Source organism: Caretta caretta, chromosome 3, assembly GCF_965140235.1.
Source record: "Caretta caretta isolate rCarCar2 chromosome 3, rCarCar1.hap1, whole genome shotgun sequence".
Lineage (NCBI taxonomy): Eukaryota > Metazoa > Chordata > Testudines > Cheloniidae > Caretta > Caretta caretta.
The window spans coordinates 159,538,037-159,556,023 of NC_134208.1; the positions used below are offsets into that span (position 1 = coordinate 159,538,037).

At 40.2% G+C, this 17,987-nt stretch overlaps 1 protein-coding gene across 13 annotated transcripts in view; it reads left to right on the forward strand.

Annotated features, from left to right (window-relative positions):
• Positions 1-17,987, forward strand: part of ENAH (ENAH actin regulator) — a 196,592-nt gene that overhangs the window by 118,635 nt on the left and 59,970 nt on the right. For 6 of the 13 annotated variants that reach the window (XM_075127055.1, XM_075127054.1, XM_075127056.1 and 3 more), the window contains 2 exons: positions 13,943-14,262; positions 15,544-16,350. In XM_075127055.1, coding sequence (XP_074983156.1) covers positions 13,943-14,262; positions 15,544-16,350 — 1,127 coding nt within the window. The remainder of the gene's footprint in view (positions 1-13,942; positions 14,263-15,543; positions 16,351-17,987) is intronic. The other 7 variants (XM_075127057.1, XM_048843321.2, XM_048843322.2 and 4 more) reach the window with 3 other exon arrangements.

Consider the following 17,987-nt stretch of genomic DNA (forward strand, 5'->3'; position numbering starts at 1 on the left):
AGCCCTGACCCTTCTGCCTGAGGCCGCCTCTCCCCCAACCCCTTGCCCAGGACCCCAGCCGTCCTGCGTACGTAAGTCCTTTAAGTTATTTTCAACCATGGATAGGAAAAATGGCATATTTAAGAATTTTCAGCCAAGAGCTATATAAATGTCTCAGATTGACTTCCCGTCTACAAATAACAAGGGAAGGTTTCTCTCGCAAATCTTTAATCAAAAAATTATATAACCAGATTTATTAATCATAGGTGTACTTCTTAATACCTGCTGTTCACTTCAGTTAGGAGTATTAAGATTCCTTTTTGTGCTTTTATAATACACTGGGCTACAGCAACCAACATTTTACCTATTGAATTCCAAAGCAGAACTAGTGAAGATGTTATCTCTAGTCAGGCAGCTGTTCAGCCTTTCTTTGCATTGATTTGAAAGGACAGAATTAGCAGATACATTTTAGTGCTCAAGAATTGAGGATGCTAAACACCTGGCAAGATTGGGACATTAGTGACTGAGATTAAAACTGTTCAAGGTGAAAGAACATATTTTAGTAATGTGAAACATTTGGATGAGCTACACAATAAAATGTATTAAAGAATTTTAATTACATATGTATACTGAATGTTTTCTCTTTGGTGTATAATAGATTTATAATCTCATCCTCTTAAGGCTCAAATGCTTTTAAATTCTTTTACTTTAAACTGTGTACTTGATACTGCTGACCTAATGGATCTGTATCGAAATTATAGACTTATTACATCATTAAATGTGCAATAAATAAAGTCATTAGCACCAAACATGTAATCCAAAACATTTTACATGAGTCATTTTTATAAGGCTATAGTTACACATCATGCAGTCAAATCAATATTTAAATACTTTGTCTGGCCATTTGACATCTTACTCTTCCAATTTGCTAGTACTATCTTCATTTTATTTATTGAAGTTTTTCTAAAACATTAGCTCATAACAGAATGTGCCCCCTAGCATTAGGCAGAATGACTAAGCAAAACTGAAGGCAAAGTGTTCAATTATTCTTAAGTGTTCATTTATATGGGATCAATGATAGGCCTCAAAGCATAATAAAGGAAATATAGTGCTGCAGTTTTTCCAACATATTATAGCCAAATTTTTTGATAAAAACAGTTAGATTATCAAATATGAATCCCCCCCCATTTTGTCATGGGGGCAATGGTAGTCGGTATAGGGAGGGATTAACACAATAGAGGATGTGTGAAAGAAATGTGAACGTTTGAGTAAATTTGATTGGTTTTGGTTATTCAATATTCAATGAATTTTCTCAAATGGGTGTCTGTATTTTTTAAATAACTTAAGAACAAATAAGCATTATAACTTCTGTTTTAATACAGAACATTAGTTCATATCATGCCTTTGCGTGCTAGTCATGTTGTGTTTATAATATTGTACCTCCTAGTCTAGCTGTGATAAATAATATATTGTGAGGCCTCTGAGTCAGGCACTAGGAGTAATATCTTCTATCATGTCAGTGGAGAACTCATTGAGTTAAGGTCTATAAATAGCTTGGAAATCATCACCTCTGCATACAAGTATTTATAAAGAGGACAAGAAACACATGAGAAGAGAATAATTGTATAGCTTGTAGGTTCAATGAAAGTGTATAGGCCTCCCATTGTCCTTCAAAGAAGTAATGGACCACAGATTGACCGGCTCCTGTTGTGAGTATTCAAGAGTCTGATTAGTTTTCAGAAGAAACAGCATGTATGTTAGATGTTTTCTTAAGTATTAAATGTCTTAAAGTTCTGTTATAGCTTTTGTTTATTACTTTCATGAGGTTAAGTTACTGACAGAAGTAAAGGCAGAACACAGAAGTCTAATTATGCTGCTGTACAGAGTAGTGTGTATACAGAGAATGGTTTTGATTTATGCCACTGCTCATGTTTTGGGAGTTTTTAGTTCATGGTGCTAGATTGGCTCATGTAATGAGAAGGTGATAATTTTTATTTCGGGTGGATTGGAAGATTTAGAAAGGGATATATTTTATTTTAAACTTAAAGCTTAACAGTATTGTTGAAAGCTCTTTAATTCAACCCTAATTATAACTAAATCTCATTCTATAACTGAAAAGATTTGAATGGCATTAAGATGTTATATAAATTATTTAGCAAGTTTTTCACATTTTGACGTGGTCAGTAGAATGCTATAAAACATTGCGATTTCTGTGCTGCGTATCTTATTCAAATAGCACAAAACTCCCACTCCAGTTGCGGGAAGCATAGGGGGTATGGAGATATTAAAAGCCACATTTGTACCTTCCTAATGCAGGGCTGCTGTGGGGCCAAAACTGCATAACTTAGGCAGCCAAAGTTGAGATGCTTATGGTCAGCTGCATTACCCAGAACCACTACAGAGGCATCTGCAGTGGCCCTGCCCCATCACACCCCTTATGCCAAGGCTTGTGGGGATGGCCTTATAAGACAGCCTGTTACTAGTTATATCTGTGGCTTTTCCTGATTCTCTGTGCAGCATAGTGGAAGGGGGAGTACTTATGTGGGTAATAAGAGGGCAAAAAAAAAAAAAAAGGAGGGAAGAGAGTGTAGGAAAGGAAAATGGGTAAGAGATGATACACCTAAATTTTCTCCATAATGAGTTTAAGAACTCCTCCTTCCATTTGTTTATAGAAAAGGGTCTGTCTTTCCTTTCATAGTAGAGCTTTTTTCAAGGAGGTTATTCCTATCATGTCTGGCTTTCTAAGACCTTGTCTACATTAGAAAGTTATACTGGCAAACCCTCCTAGTGTAGATGCATTTTATTTTGGCAAAAGGACTTTTTTGCTGGTATAACTTCCATCTACACTAGGGCTTTGGCTGGCAAAGCTGTGTCAGTTAGGGCTGTGTTTTTTTTCCACACCCTTAACCAACATAGCTATGCTGGCAAAATGTCTTAAGTGTAGACAAAATATAATTAATAGTAGCCTAAAATATAATGGAATAACTGTCTTCATTTAGGTCTAGTAAGCACAGTTTGATCAGATGATATATGATAGAGATGTCAGGTAACGTGGGCGTGTTTAATAGACTGGAAAACATTATTTTAGTTGAATAGCGTCTTCCTTTCTTTAGAAGTGGAAAAAGAAGGTGGTGGAGAGAACTGAATTACCCCTTCAAGATTAGGCAGTCTTGTCTTGACTACACTTGCAACTTTTTTAATGTAGAGTAGACCCTCAGAGTTATGAACACCTCAGGAATTGAGGTTGTTTGTAACTCTGAAATGTTCATAACTGTGAACAAAAGTGTTATGGTTCTTTCAAATATTTACAATTGAACATTGACTTAATACAGCTTTGAAACTTTACTATGCAAAGGAAAAATGCTACTTTTAACTGTCTTAATTTAAATAAAACAAGCACAGAAACAATTTCTTTATCTTGTCAAATCTTTTTTAAACTTTTAGTAGTTTACAATTAACACGGTACTGTACTGTATTTTTTTTCCCCCTCCTCTGCTGCTACTTGATTGCATGCTTCCAGTTCCAAATGAGGTGTGTAGTTAACTGGTCAGTTCATAACTCTGGTATTCGTAACTATATGGTTTTACTATATAATAGTAGCTTCAGTTGCTGCAGTTAACAAAAAGTACATTGCTATTTGAAGAGCAGATTTGAGAATTTATGTATTTTAGCTTTAATTATTTTCAATGTTTCTTGTTTGCAATCTTATTCTTACTGCAATCTCTTTAAATAGGGTTTCATGATTTTTAAATAAACAAAGTAGTTAGTTTGTAATCTGATCATGGTTATCTTTATTTTGTTTCTCTTTACATTTTCCTAGGCCCTTTTATGGAACTGGTTCTGTCATTCCTCACTACACGTGCTATAGAAGTAGGGTTGCTAACTGTCTGATCGCACAAATCCAGACACCCTTGACCCGCCCTCTTCTCGCGGCCATGCCCCTGCCCTGCCCCTTCTCCAAGGCCCCCCCCTTCACTCCATCTCCCTCGCCCCCCGTTACTCACTCTTCCCCCACCCTCACTCACTTTCACCAGGCTGTGGCAAGGGGTTGGGGTGCACCCTCTGGCCTGGGGGGTGGGGGCTCTGAGCTGGGGCAGGGTGTTGGGTTATGGGAGGGGGTTTGAGGTGCAGGCTCTGGGAGGGAGTTTGGGTGCGGGAGGGGACTCAGGGCAGGGGTTTGGGGTGCAGGAGAAGGTGCGGGCTCCGGCTGGGGAGTGATTACCTTGGGCAGCTCCCTGAAGCGGCGGCATGTCCCTGTGGCTCCTAGGCTCAGGGGCTGCCAGGCAGCTCCACGCGCTGCCCTTGCTTGCAGGCGCTGCCCCCACAGCTCCCACTGGCTGCGGTTCCTGGCTAATGGGAGCTGCGGAGTCAGCGTTTGGGGTGGGCGCAGCGCGCAGAGACCCCCTGTGCCTAGGAGCAGGACATTCCGACCTCTTCCAGGAGGCGCACGGAGCCAGGACGGGTAGGGAGCCTGCCTTAGCCCCGCTTCACCACCTACTAGGAGATTGAGACCAATTCCAGGGGACTCCCAGCCAATCCAGGAGCGTTGGCAATCCTATATAGAAGTCTCGTCTGGTAGTGATTTGTCCTGGATAAGATTGTTATGATGTTGGATTATTTTAAATTAGATCAGTTCTTTATCATTTGAAGTTTCACTTGTGGAGGTTTTCTGTAATTTGATTTCTGCAAGGCAGAATGCTGCAGAACCTGGTCCTGTTCACTTAAGTTGAAGTGAGTGATCAAGTTATCACAATCCAAGAAACCCAGAAGAAGCACATTTCTAGTGCACCCATCACTATGGTATATGGGCACCAAATTGAAAGCTGCCCAGTTGAGCTGCTATTTTTTTTAAAAAGACATTTTAAGGAAATATCATGGAACAAATATGTCAATTTGAGGATTTAATATGTGTTTAATACAGTCAGATTGACAATGGAATCGTTACATATAATGCTAATGTATTACAAAAGTAAATTTGTTACACAGCTATTGAACATGGTTTTTATATTTAATCTCCTATGTTGAAATATTGTCATAACAGACTACACATTGAGGCAGTACTACCTGCGGAATTGAGGCAAGAGTGCAGGGGGAGCCCTTAAAGCACAGACATTCTGAGACTCCGCTCTCTTCCCTGTCTCTGCAACATAGTCCTTTAAATAGATAAACCAATTAAAAATTAAGGGCCAGATTCATCAGTACTCTTTGGCTGATTTCTGCTGCTTTGGTGTATTGCAGAATCTGTGTGGTGTGTTTTTAATTTAAGGTTGATACTACATATCTTCAAATATGACATGGTAGCATTCTCTATGGGATTCTTGTCTGATGTTGCTGTACGAAATTTTAAATCATTTTTAAATTTGTCTGATAAACAACTTAAGGAGGAGTTAAGGTTGAGTGTCTTAACAGCATTTCCTCTATTAACATGTTTGGATTTATTCTAAGTGTAACCTTAAACTCTGAATTTCCTGAGTTTATAATGCTTGATTGGGGGAATTATTGCAACAGCCGGCAATGAATTTCATCCTTAAGTTACTCAACCTTCATCTTAACTTATGTTTTCCTCCGGGAATATAATATAATTTTTTTAGGGATCTACAATGGTGCATGCAAGGAATAATCTGGAAAAGCAATAACCATTGGGGTGGTGTGAGGAGTACAAATCTGAGAATCCCCCTTTATTTTTTCTCTGAGTCTTGGATGTCCTTCGTTTCCATATAAGCCAATAGGCATTAGGGCCGTCTCTGTGTCCCTGATGCTCTTCAGACTATTATAGTTTTGTTTGTGATTATTATTATTATTTTTACTGTTAGACCTTTGTCTATTCCCAAAAGGGACCTTGCACTGTTTCGACTTCCTGACTGGTTTATCCCAGGTACTTCTCCTTGTTCACAGAATCATAGAACTGGAAAGGCTCTCAAGAGGTCATCTAGTCCAGTCCCTTGCAGTCAAAGCAGGACTAAGTATTATCTAGACCATCCATGACAGGTGTTTGTCCAACCTGGTCTTAAAAATCCCCAATGATGGAGATCTAGGACAGAACACCTGACTCTGTATTGTGTGAGCTATTGTTAAGACTGACAGATGTCAGGCTTCAAACATTGTGCATTGTTTAATTCAAATGTCTGCAGTAGACCTGCCCACTAAATGCTTTATTTACTTCAGTGAGGTCATTACTTGAGGCATTTTTCTGTCTGTGCAAGCTTTAGTTCTTGGGTCCAAAGTGTTAGAGAGCAGTGCTTGAAGTTGTTTTGTCATCTGCAGAAGGTTTTAAAACAACAAATGGGTGACGGAAATCATCCGTAATGGGTATCATTCATTTTACCTCTCTTCCTCCCCACAACACCCTTCCCCATCCCTCTTCAGGGACTCTTTTCACAAGAGTTTATTGCAACAAGAGATATATCACTTCCTCCATGTAGGACTCATAGAACCCGTCCCTCAGCAAGTACGAGGCAAAGATTTTTACTCTCCTTACTTCCTAATACCCAAGAAAAAGGGGGGTTGTAGACCCATACTGGACCTTGGAGCACTCAAGTTCATCAATTATAAAAAATGCAGGATGGTCACTCTAGCAGCAGTTAGTCCAACTTTGGAACAGGGAGACTGGTTCTTGGTCCTGGATCTTCAGGATGCTCATTTCCATATTTCTAGGATAACCAGACATCCCGTTTTTAAATGGACAGTCCCGTGTTTAAGCCCTCCTGCAGGTGTCCCTACTTTTTCTTTAAAAAGGGCAAATTGTCCTGTATTTTCTGTCTCCCCCACAATCAGTACTGTCAGGTCCTGCTGCTGGCCAAATCCCTCCTCACCAGCCGCTTGCCCACCAGCAGTTGCCTTGGGAAGACGCAGAGCCTGGTACCAGGAGAGGTGGGTCCGTCCCAGGGGCCCAGCCAGGCATGGAGGGTGGGGAGGGTCGGTCAGTCAACACCACCACTCCCCACCACACTCCCTGTGTGAGAGAGCTGTATGGGAGTGTGCGTGTCACCTCTCCCCATGTGAACCCTAAAGATAAGAAGGAAAATAGATAAGAATCTAACTAGGCAGTATTTCTTTTGAATGGGCTCCGTCAGTTTATTTGTATGTTTGTACTGCATAGTTCTGATTGATTGCCGTTGAACTTGCTTGAATAAGAGTAATTTTGCCTGGGGTCCCGTATTGGGCATAGGAAAATATGGTCACCCTACTTCTCACAAAGGTCTTCTGAGGCAAGAGGTGCAATCCCTCCTAACACTAGAGGAGATCAATCCTGTCCCACCAGACTTCATTGGAAAATGGTTCTGTTCCTGGTACTTCCTGTTCCTGAAGGAAAATGGGTGATAGAGACCCATTCTGAACCTAATGTCAGTGAACAACTCTGTCCACTCTCAGGGGTTCAGAATATTAATTCTAGCAGAAATAATTCCCTCTCTGGATCCAGAAGATTGGTTTGTTTCCCTGGACCTTCAGGACACTTATTTTTATATCATCATGTATGCACCCCTTGCACAGACATTTCCTGTGTATTGTGGTATTCAGGGACCACAAACAGTATTGCATTCTATCCTTCGGCCTCTCCACTGCCCCTTCCACTACTTCCTCTAAGTGACCTATACCAGATATTTAGTGTATGCTACTATAGAAAGGGAATAAGGGTCTAGATCCAGTCATTTATCTATAGTAGACAGTAATTTGGTCCATTCCACCCCTGGAAGGCGTTGTTTACTCCAGTGAATTTTAGTCAAAACAAAAAGCTAAACTGAAAACCACAATCACATTCTAGCAGATAGGAAAGAGTCCTATTTAGGTGGGAGGGATAGCTCAGTGGTTTGAGTATTGGCCTGCTAAACCCAGGGTTGTGAGTTCAATCCTTGAGGGGGCCATTTAGGGATCTGGGGCAAAAATTGGGGATTGGTCCTGCTTGAAGGAGGGGGTTGGACTAGATGACCTCGTGAGGTCCCTTCCAACCCTAACCTTCTATGATTCTAAGAACATATCTACATGTTTAACTTGTATCTCTTTTGTGATGCACCAAGATACCAGTACACCATCTTGACTTTTCAGTGCTAATCAGATATTAGTTTTCTAGTAACCCACATTTTAAAATGTAATTAGAATAATTGTGTCCTAGTGATGCTGTAATTAACTTTTGGCTGTAATATAGCATTTGTGGCACAGTTTTAACATTTCTGTAATATTTCAACCAGAGTAGAATGTCCTAAGAGAATAACTAAATTATTATTAAGTAGTTATTTAATAGTGACATGAATGGTCTGATTTAATAATTATTACAGAGGGGGAAAAATACATGTCTGTCTTCCCTGGAAATGTAGATTAGAATTTCCCCCAAGTCAAAAGAAACTAGGTAGGAACAACAGCAATTGTTACAGTAGTTTGTGTGGCCTTGGGAAACGAATATGTTTTAGAGTATGACTTGAGGCCTGGTCCCTTAGACACAGAAAAGAAAATGGTGAAATAGTCTGGGAGCATAATATAGTAAAATCTCATTCCATGGGCAAGTTAGTAAGAGAAAAGTAAGGAAGGTATCATTTGATTAATAAAAATCAACAGAATCATAATTTCAGCGGTGTCACCCTCTGCAGTATGGCGGTGGGAACTCTCTGCCCCCCTCCACCCATGGCTCCCAGCTCCAGGTCTTGTGATTGGTGGAAATTTTGATAATAGTGTTGTTAGAAATAGGCTAAGCTAGGGATCATTCAAAAGCCCTTTCTCCCACAAACAGTGATACCAAACATGACAAACCAAGTGTGTAGATATATATTTGAGAAAATGTTTAAAACGCAACTTTTAAAAATTATACTTCAACGTAGGATGCATTGCTTACATAAAAATGATACTCACCTTGAATAATCATGGGGAAATTAGCCTTGATGTGTAGGGCTGAAAACATTTATTCATCAAAGTCATTATCAGTGTCATCTCTGCTAGGGAACCACCACTAGACACGTTGTCACACTGATCTTCATCCATGCTGCACTCACATATCTCCATACAAGATAGGCTGCTGGCCAATCATTTGCAGGGTGGTTTTGCACACAAGCATTTGATTAGCTGAAGGATTGATTCTGGAGCAGGTAATATTTCACACACAACTGGTGTGATCAGTCCATCCTCCAAGACTGATAGAGGACAGTAGTTTTGGATGTGCTTGCTCATCCCAGATCCATTCCATTGCTTGATAATTTGCCCTCTCACTAGCAGGTATAAATGCACTCTTTGTCAATGGCAATTTTTTTCCATTTGTCAGCTTCCTGGAAAATGTCCTCCAGTATAACTCTGCAAGTGTTGTAATGTTGGTCTTCAAATGGTAAACTTGGCATATGGACTCCTCTAGTGCATTTATGACTTCATCAGTGACTGTCTCAGCCATTCTGGGCCTCTTCAGATTGAGGGTCAGAGTCTTCAAATATTGAATCAAATGGCTTCCAGTAAGATCATTTGGTCTTTCCATCCAATCTTCCAGTAGTATCACATCTTGAAAAGGTATGGAAACCTGGCAGTGCGGTGGCTTTTGATGATCTGAGTGATAGGAACACATCTCAGAGAGATATGGCGAGTCTATTACCCAGTTGCAGGCATAAAAACAGAATCTTGTGGAAATCTTGGGTAGAGTCTCTCGGAGAGCACTGCATAAATCCAGAGTTCAGTAGCATCTCCCTAGCACTGATGGCATTGGCATGCAAGAAAATTTTAGTGTCCGCTTCCTCATGAGTACTACGAAGAAACTCCATTGAACAGTGCAAGGCAGCAGCTTCGTTACTCCATGCAATGACAGAATTCTTCAGATAACCCCTTGCATGTTGAAGCATTTTTCCTGAAAAATATGTGGTTAACTTGTCCTTTGTGCAAGTATCAGACAAGTATGGAGATATTTGTGGAGTCAGTTATTTTGGTTTGGACAAGTACAATACAGGTGAGCCGCATCATATGCGCATTTAATTTACGCAAATTCAACTATACGTTCTTGGCGAAAAAAGAAAGAAAGAAAGAAAAATAACAAGATACTGGAAATAGTGTGAGTGATTCCGCCCACCATTCCACTCAATGAACGTATGCCCCGGAGTGAGCATGAGATGGGAGACATGAATCTGCTGTTCCCTCAGTCGGTCTCAGTTCCCACATGCCTCTCATAGTGTGAGCATCTCGCCACGCTGAGTGTGATTCTAGTGTTTAAAGATATTGTACATATTTTTCGTGTAACTTGGCCCCTAAACGCAAGCCAAGTACTTCATCTGGTGCTCAACCAAAGAAACAGCGATCTGTTCGAACGCTGGAGGAAAAACTGGCTGTGTTGGACTTACTGAGAGACGGTATGTTGGTCTCTAGCGTGGTGCGTAAATATAGCCACAACGAATCTAGCATCCTTGCCATCAAGATTCGAGAGAGAAATTCATCAAGCCCTGGCATCAAGTGCTCCAATAACTGCTAAGGTGACGAGCCAGGTGCATGATAAGACTTTAGTGAAGACTGAAAAGGCATTAAACTTATGGCTGGAAGACATGAACCGTAAACATGTGCCTATCGGTGGCAACACATTGCAAGAAAAGGCTCTCAGCCTCTATGCGCTGTTCAAACCTCCTGCCGAAGAGGGACAGCCTTCTGATGAGAAGGAATTCAAAGGCAGCCAAGGTTGGCTTAACAGTTTTAGGAACTGCTTCAACCTCAAAAACGTGCAGATTACTGGTGAAGCTGCATCTGCCAATGAAGAGGCAGCAAAAGCCTACCCCAAACAATTAAAGAAAATCATAGAAGAAAAGGGCTATCTTCTGGAACAAGTTTTTAATGCTGATGAGACTGGGCTCTTTGGGGTGGGGGGGAAAAAAAGCCCAACCGCACTTACACTTCGAAATCAGAAAGACAAGCCCCTGGCTTCAAAGCAGCTAAAGACCATGTGACAGTGTTGTTTTTGTGGCAATGCGGCTGGGCATTTAATAAAGCTGGGCTTGCTCTACAGGGCTGCAAATCCCCGTGCCCTAAAAGGCAAGAACAAAAATCTCCTTTCTGTGTTCTGGCAATCAAATAAAAAGGCTTTGGTAACGGCAGCATTATTTCTGGATTGGTTTCACAAGCGTTTCATTCCGGAGGTCAAGCGGTACCTCAAAGAGAAAGGAGTTGACTTTAAAGGGTTGCTGATCATAGACAATGCTCCTGGCCACCCTGCAGTTTGCGCATAATAACGTTGAAGTCATCTTTCTCCCCCCCCCCCCCCCCATACCACCTCCAGCCTGTCGACCAAGGTGTGATTCGCTGTTTCAAGGCCACGTATACGAGGCTTACGTTCTCACAGATACATAGCACTATGGATGCTGATCCCAATCTTAGGCCATGTCTACACTACCCGCCGGATTGGCAGGTAGTGATCGATTTATCGGGGATCGATTTATCGCGCCTGGTGTAGACACGATAAATCGATTCCCCGATCGCTCTGCCGTCGACTCCGGAACTCCACCATGGTGAGAGGCGGAAGCGGAGTCAACGGGGGAGCGGCCGCCGTCGATCCCGCGCCCCGAGGACGCAGAGTAGTTGATTCTAAGTCGATCGAAGATACGTTGACTTCAGCTACGCTATTCTTGTAGATGAAGTTGCATATCTTTGATTCCCCCCCCGTCCCCATGTAGACCAGGCCTTAATGTGATAGAGTGTTGGAAGTCCTTCAGCATTGCTGATTGCATCACTTATATTAAACAGGCAATGGATGCAATCAAGCCTGAAACAGTCAATGGATGTTGGTGAAACCTATGGAAAGTATGTGTGAATGATTTTAAGGGTTTCCTGACTGTTGACAAAGAAGTGAAACACATTGTTGAGGCGGCCAGGCAAGTGGGTGGTGATGGCTTAGTCGACATCCTTGAGGAAGAAATTGAAGAAGTAATTGAGAGCCATAGGGAAACATTAACTAACAAAGAGTTGGAGGAACTGATAAAATCGTCTGAAGACGAAGATGACGACAACAAACAGGAAGAGCCAGCAAGTTGGAATCTTCATAAATTTGCTGAGTTGTTCCAAGCAGCAAAACACTTGAATGATTTAATTTCTGAATACAATCCCTCTATGGAACAAAGCCTCAAAATCAAACCTAGTATTACGGATGATTTGAGACCGTATCAAGAAATGTTTGAGCAGCTCGAGACAACAGCGACAGTTGCCGATCACTGTGTTTTTCAAGGAAAAACAACCAGCAGCAGATGAGCCTATGCAATCAATTTCTCGAGCTGAACCAGAGCCAACCACTTTGTCTACGACTCGCTTTCCGTCACCCAAGCTCTCCATCACCTCCGTCTCCTGGATCGACATCAAGCCCTGATGAACCCCTGTAATTACCCCCCTGTAATTAAAAATACAGTACTGTAAAATTCTATTTTGCATATGTACTCTTTATTATGTACTGTACATTACTGTATACATTATACATATTACTGTACAGGGTTGTATACATAAAACCATGTACAGTATACTGTACTGTATGGGCTATTTAAGGGATTTTCAAGGGTAATTTGACTATATGCAATTTTCGCCTTACGCGCTAACTTTAGAACCTAACCCCTGCATAAGATGCAACTCCACTGTACCATGAGTCTCTTCTCTCTGGCAATATTTTTAATCAGTTCCTGTGCATATGTGTCAAACACAAGGTGGAATTAGTCATATATTCAGTATTTTCTCTGTAGCCTCATCATGAAGTGTTCAGCCATATCTCAGCAGGAGTTAATAGTTTCTGGTTTGTCAAGAGTTTGTACCTCAGCCATACCATCTATGATTGCTACGCTTATGCAGGTATAAGGTACTGGTCATGTTGCCAGTAGATGCTGGTGTAGGAAGATCATGCGAGATGTACATTAGATTGTTTTTTGCCTGGCACATTTGAACAGTTCCATTGAATTCAAACATCAATTGTGGTGCCACAAAGCACTTGTACTCTCCCGAAGTCTCATAGTTCAACATCACTCTGTGGTCTGGACGTGACGAGGAGATGAGCAAAAAATGACCCCCCCCCCCCCCCCCCAGAGTTTCATTGCTCTGTTTTCATGTTCTAGGGCTTTATCTGCACCAACTGCACAGAAAGGAGCTTTTAACAATCTAGTTTCCTTTTTGAAATTCCTCCCATATGTCAGGGTCAGACTTTTCTACGCTTCTTATTTCAATGAGGTACCAGGCTGTCATTGCAGCATAGTTGGTTAAATTGACAGCAAAAAAAGGTATTTCAGAAAGTGTTCTAGTGCTGCGAGGTGCAAATTCCAATTAGCAGTTCTGACTGACCAAATAAAGAACAGCAAAGACTCAACCATCTTAATGTATCACCGCACCATGACTGATTCATCTTCATCAAATTTCAGTCTGGAGCACCTCTAAGCAATCCCTGCCTTCTAATCTTAATAGCGTGGAATTTTAGTCCCATCATAAGTCATCTTATTTGTGTGTCTCAGTGTGCTATTGTAATGCTTTCTTAAATATATGATTGAAATCCAAGGCTTTTTGTCTTATTAGATTCTAATAGGAAATTTTCATTAATCTGTTTTTGTTTTATAAAAACATGGTCCAGCATTCAGGCATCTGAACAAATATGGACACAGAACTTAACTAAGAGCTCAGAAAAATTTAGCCAGCAAACAAAGTTAATTATTGTAAAATGGAACACAGAGTGCAGTCGTTAAGGACTTGTCTTAACCAGGAAAAAGGTGTGTTAGCTGCCACTCATTCTCATTCTAAAACTAATGTGGACAAGACAAGTTGTACTTAAGCATATGTAAAACATCAGCTATTACTATAGATTTAGCACATGCTAGCCAACATGTTCTAAAAACCACCTTTTTATCTTAGTCAAGACCTTTTACAACAGGAGCCTTAGGCAAATGAGCTCACAAAAAACTTCAATGGCAAAGCAGATTTGCACATATTTTGTTACTTAATAGTACTCATGCATCTTTTCTCCAGTTTAACCTTTCCCTTGTTTTCTCTATTGCAGACAGTTGCAAGAGCAACAACGGCAGAAGGAGCTTGAACGGGAGAGGCTGGATCGTGAGAGAATGGAACGGGAGAGGCTGGAGAGAGAGAGACTAGAAAGGGAAAGACTTGAGAGAGAGCGACTAGAACAGGAGCAGTTGGAGAGAGAGCGGCAAGAAAGGGAGCGGCAAGAACGCCTAGAAAGGGAGAGACAAGAAAGGGAGAGGCAAGATCGAGAGAGACTTGAACGACTTGAACGGGAAAGACAAGAAAGAGAACGCCAGGAACAATTAGAAAGGGAACAACTGGAGTGGGAGAGAGAGAGAAGAATTTCAAATGCTGGTAAGAATTTCAAAACTGAATGTATTCAAGTACTGGCTTGATTGTTTGTGTTTGGTCAATGGAGTGGGATAGGGCAGAGTTGACAGTAAGTATTTATGTGAAGACAAAAAAAAACTGTTTCTCAATTGCATATTTCTTGATTTTTCTAGGATTAGCTTCTTTTTTTTAACTATAATAATTCTGGATGTCTGACCTCAGGAGAACATCCTTTTCTCTAGAATTGTCATAATTTCCAGTAACTGAAATAAAATGGGTAAATGGTGCTTATTGTTCACTGTATTTTCTAATTGCACAAAAGGTTTTTGAATTTGTTGGCACCTGAAGACATGACCATTTGAAGATTACAGTTTCTAAGTACTTTCTAGTCTACTTTGATCAATTAAGCAAGACCATATACGTTTTTATGTATTCTGATAATGACACCATTGGCTTAAGATAATCTGTACACTCTGTAAGTGTGCACATGCATAAGCCAGCTTGGTAACATTGCAAAGCAGATATCTCACCAAGAGTCTTATTTATCAATTAATATGGTTTGTATTAAGATATCAGTTTTTCATATATCAGTAGATATAACCTGTAGTAAACTATCTGCAACAAGCTAGGATCCAAAAATAAGCCAGGATCTAACTTTGTTTTCTGATGTAATGAGACATATAGTTAAGCATTTCTTAATTAATTACTTAACTTAGTGCATGTGAGAAATCAACTGCTGTTGAGAAATCAACTGCTGTTGAAACTAAACTATCTAATGTAAAACAAATTGCTTGAGAAGAAAGTATTGTTTTTTTGTGTTACGCTTTGAATATTTTTACTCGTGTGGAGTGATCTCCCTATTCTGGGGAGGGGAAGAATCAGGTTTACTTACTGCCTATATGTTAGTTTTATTGGTGAAATTAAAATGAATGTTAAGATCACTACACTTGAGTTGCAACCAACCAAAGATAAAGCTGATATGGAAGGACCAGTTAATAAATCGTGTTGCCTGATCCATTTCACTAATGGAATTTGAGAACTTATGCCATATTTCTTTAGATTTCCAGAATGTGCTTGTAAATTCAAATGTTGGCACAAAAATAGTTGATGAAATCAAAAGTAGATTTTTATAGTATGTAAAAACTTTCCTAACAGTATTTTCACTTGTGCCTAATCCTCTGGTACTAACTATAGTCTACATTTATACATTTTGTTTGAATGCTGATTTTGTTGCTTCATTAGCTCCCTTTTTCTCTCTCTCCTTTTTTATCCTGCCTTTGCTGCTGCTTTCCATCTTCTGTCCAGCTTCATCTTTCGACAACTCCCTGTTTAGCACACCACTTCCTGAATACTCCAGTTGCCAGCCTCCTTCAGCACCTCCTCCATCATATGCAAAAGCAATATCAGCACCAGGGTCAGATTCCACTCCGGATTACGCTGTAGTGACCTCTGCACCACCGACTTCCACTCCCCCTACACCGCCACTAAGGCATTCCGCATCACGTTTTGCTACATCTTTAGGCTCAGCCTTCCACCCTGTTCTTCCCCATTATGCTACAGTTCCTCGTCCTCTGAACAAAAATTCTCGGCCACCTTCTCCTGTGAATGCCCCAACTTCTTTGCCCCCAAATACAAAGTCCATTGTCTGGTCTGCTCCCAGTTTTGCACCACTTCCCCCATCTCCTCCAGTAATGATCAGCAGCCCACCGGGCAAAGCTACTGGTCCAAGACCTGTCCTCCCAATTTCTGCTTCTAGTTCTGTGTCCCAAATGCCCCAGTCTCCTCCTCCTCCCAATGGGCTTCCTGAGTCTGTAACTTACTCAGTTCCTTCACCTTCTACCTCAGGTCCAACGCCGCTGCCGCCGCCGCCACCACCTCCACCACCACTGCCTTCCTTTCCACCTGTCTCACTCTCTGGACCTCAAACTTCGCCTTCTCCTAGCTCCCCTAATGCCTCAACTCCCTCATCCAAGCCTAGTGTTCTCCCTTCTCCCTCTGCAGCTACCCCTGCCTCTGTTGAGAACTCTCTAAACTCTGTGCTGGGAGACTCCTCTGCTTCTGAGCCAGTCTTGCAGGCAGCCTCTCAGCTGATTGAACCTCCGACCCAGCAGGGTAAGGCTTTCTGTTATTGCTACTAATTAACTAATCAGAAATGGACCCAAAACCAATTTGCATCAAAACCTTTAAGTGTCTTGACTTAATAAAACACTTCTGAACATAGCAGTGATCTTAATACTGCAACAAAATACAGTTTTTGAAGGGATGATAGGGGATATTATAAAGCTCTGAAAAGAAGAGTTGGGATAATATGCTCTGTGAAAGATATAAAATACATATCTAGAATCGTTGGGTCTTATTTTTCAAGAATCATTTGAGTCGTGATGATTTGATGAATTCTGCATCATTAGTTTATTTAGAATTCCCTAAAACTAGGTAGTAGGAGTAAATTCCTAATTGCAGTGTGAACCAAGGAGCATATGATGGAGCTTTGAATGTGTGAGTTGGTCTTAGTGAAAAGTAATCCGAACCATTTACTGATACTTATGAGGTAGTTCAAGTTTTAGCTATATGTATGTAATTACTACAAGATATATCTGGACTGTGTGAATTTGTGAATACACACACTCATGTGCTAGACAAGATCTACACATAGTCACACCACTTTAGCTAAAATTAGTTCTAAATTCTAGTTACAGTGATGCAAAAGCTTGTGCATGCTCTTAATTTGATATAAACCTAGTTTAAAATAATTCAAGTAAACAAGTAACAGGTTTTAAGTTGACATAAACAAGGATTAAAAAGATTTGAGTATCCATGTATATGTCTGCACCAGTTAAACTAAATACTAATTTTAGCTAAACTGGTGCAACTTTTATGTGAAGTCAAGCTCTTAAATTTATTAAGTTGGATGATTATCTTCCACTCCAATAATTTATTAAGACCATTTTATAATAATCAGAAAAAGTGAAAAAAAATTAAGTTACAGTTTCATATACCGTTGCTTGTTTGTGCTCATGGAATAAACTCTTTTTTGCATTTGTAGTAATACTTAAACAATGCTCTTCCTCAAAACATACTGTGTATAATTCTGAATTTACAGAATTAAAGGAGTCGTATGAAATGTATTTTTTCACAAAATTAAAAACAGGTGCTCTCCCTCTAAACTCTATCTTACAAGAATAACAATTCTCTAACTCACTAATGTATTTTGTATTTAATAATTAGAGTTGAGTTCTGCAATATTTACAGATAAGATGTATTTATGTAAGTCTAGAAGTCAAGTTTCAGAACTTTCAGTTGAACAATAACGTTTAAAAGGTTTTTTTAAAAGTTTGGGTGGAGTGGGAGCGCCTGCTAGTAAAGTAACATTCCATTTTAGGTTTGCATTTGAGCCAAGACTCATTCTGAGTTATCAGGTGAAGGAGTGTTTTTCTCTTACAATTTGTAGTGCTTGTGTTGTTCCTTATTGGTTTTCTTTAAAAATTCTACCCACTTTTCTGTTTATGTAGCAGTTTTTTTGTTATAGTGAAAAGACTGACTAGTGTCATTGTGTTGCATGTCTAAGGATTCTGTTAGCTAACCTGTTCTCTTCCACAGTATTATGTACAGTATAGTGACTATTAATGTATTTTAAAAGCTTGTTTTCCCCGAAGGTGGATTATTTTTTCTGTGTTTAAACAAGACAAAATATTTTTCTAGTTAATTTAGGAAGACATTTTTTTCTTAGTATGTATTAAGAAGAAAAGCCC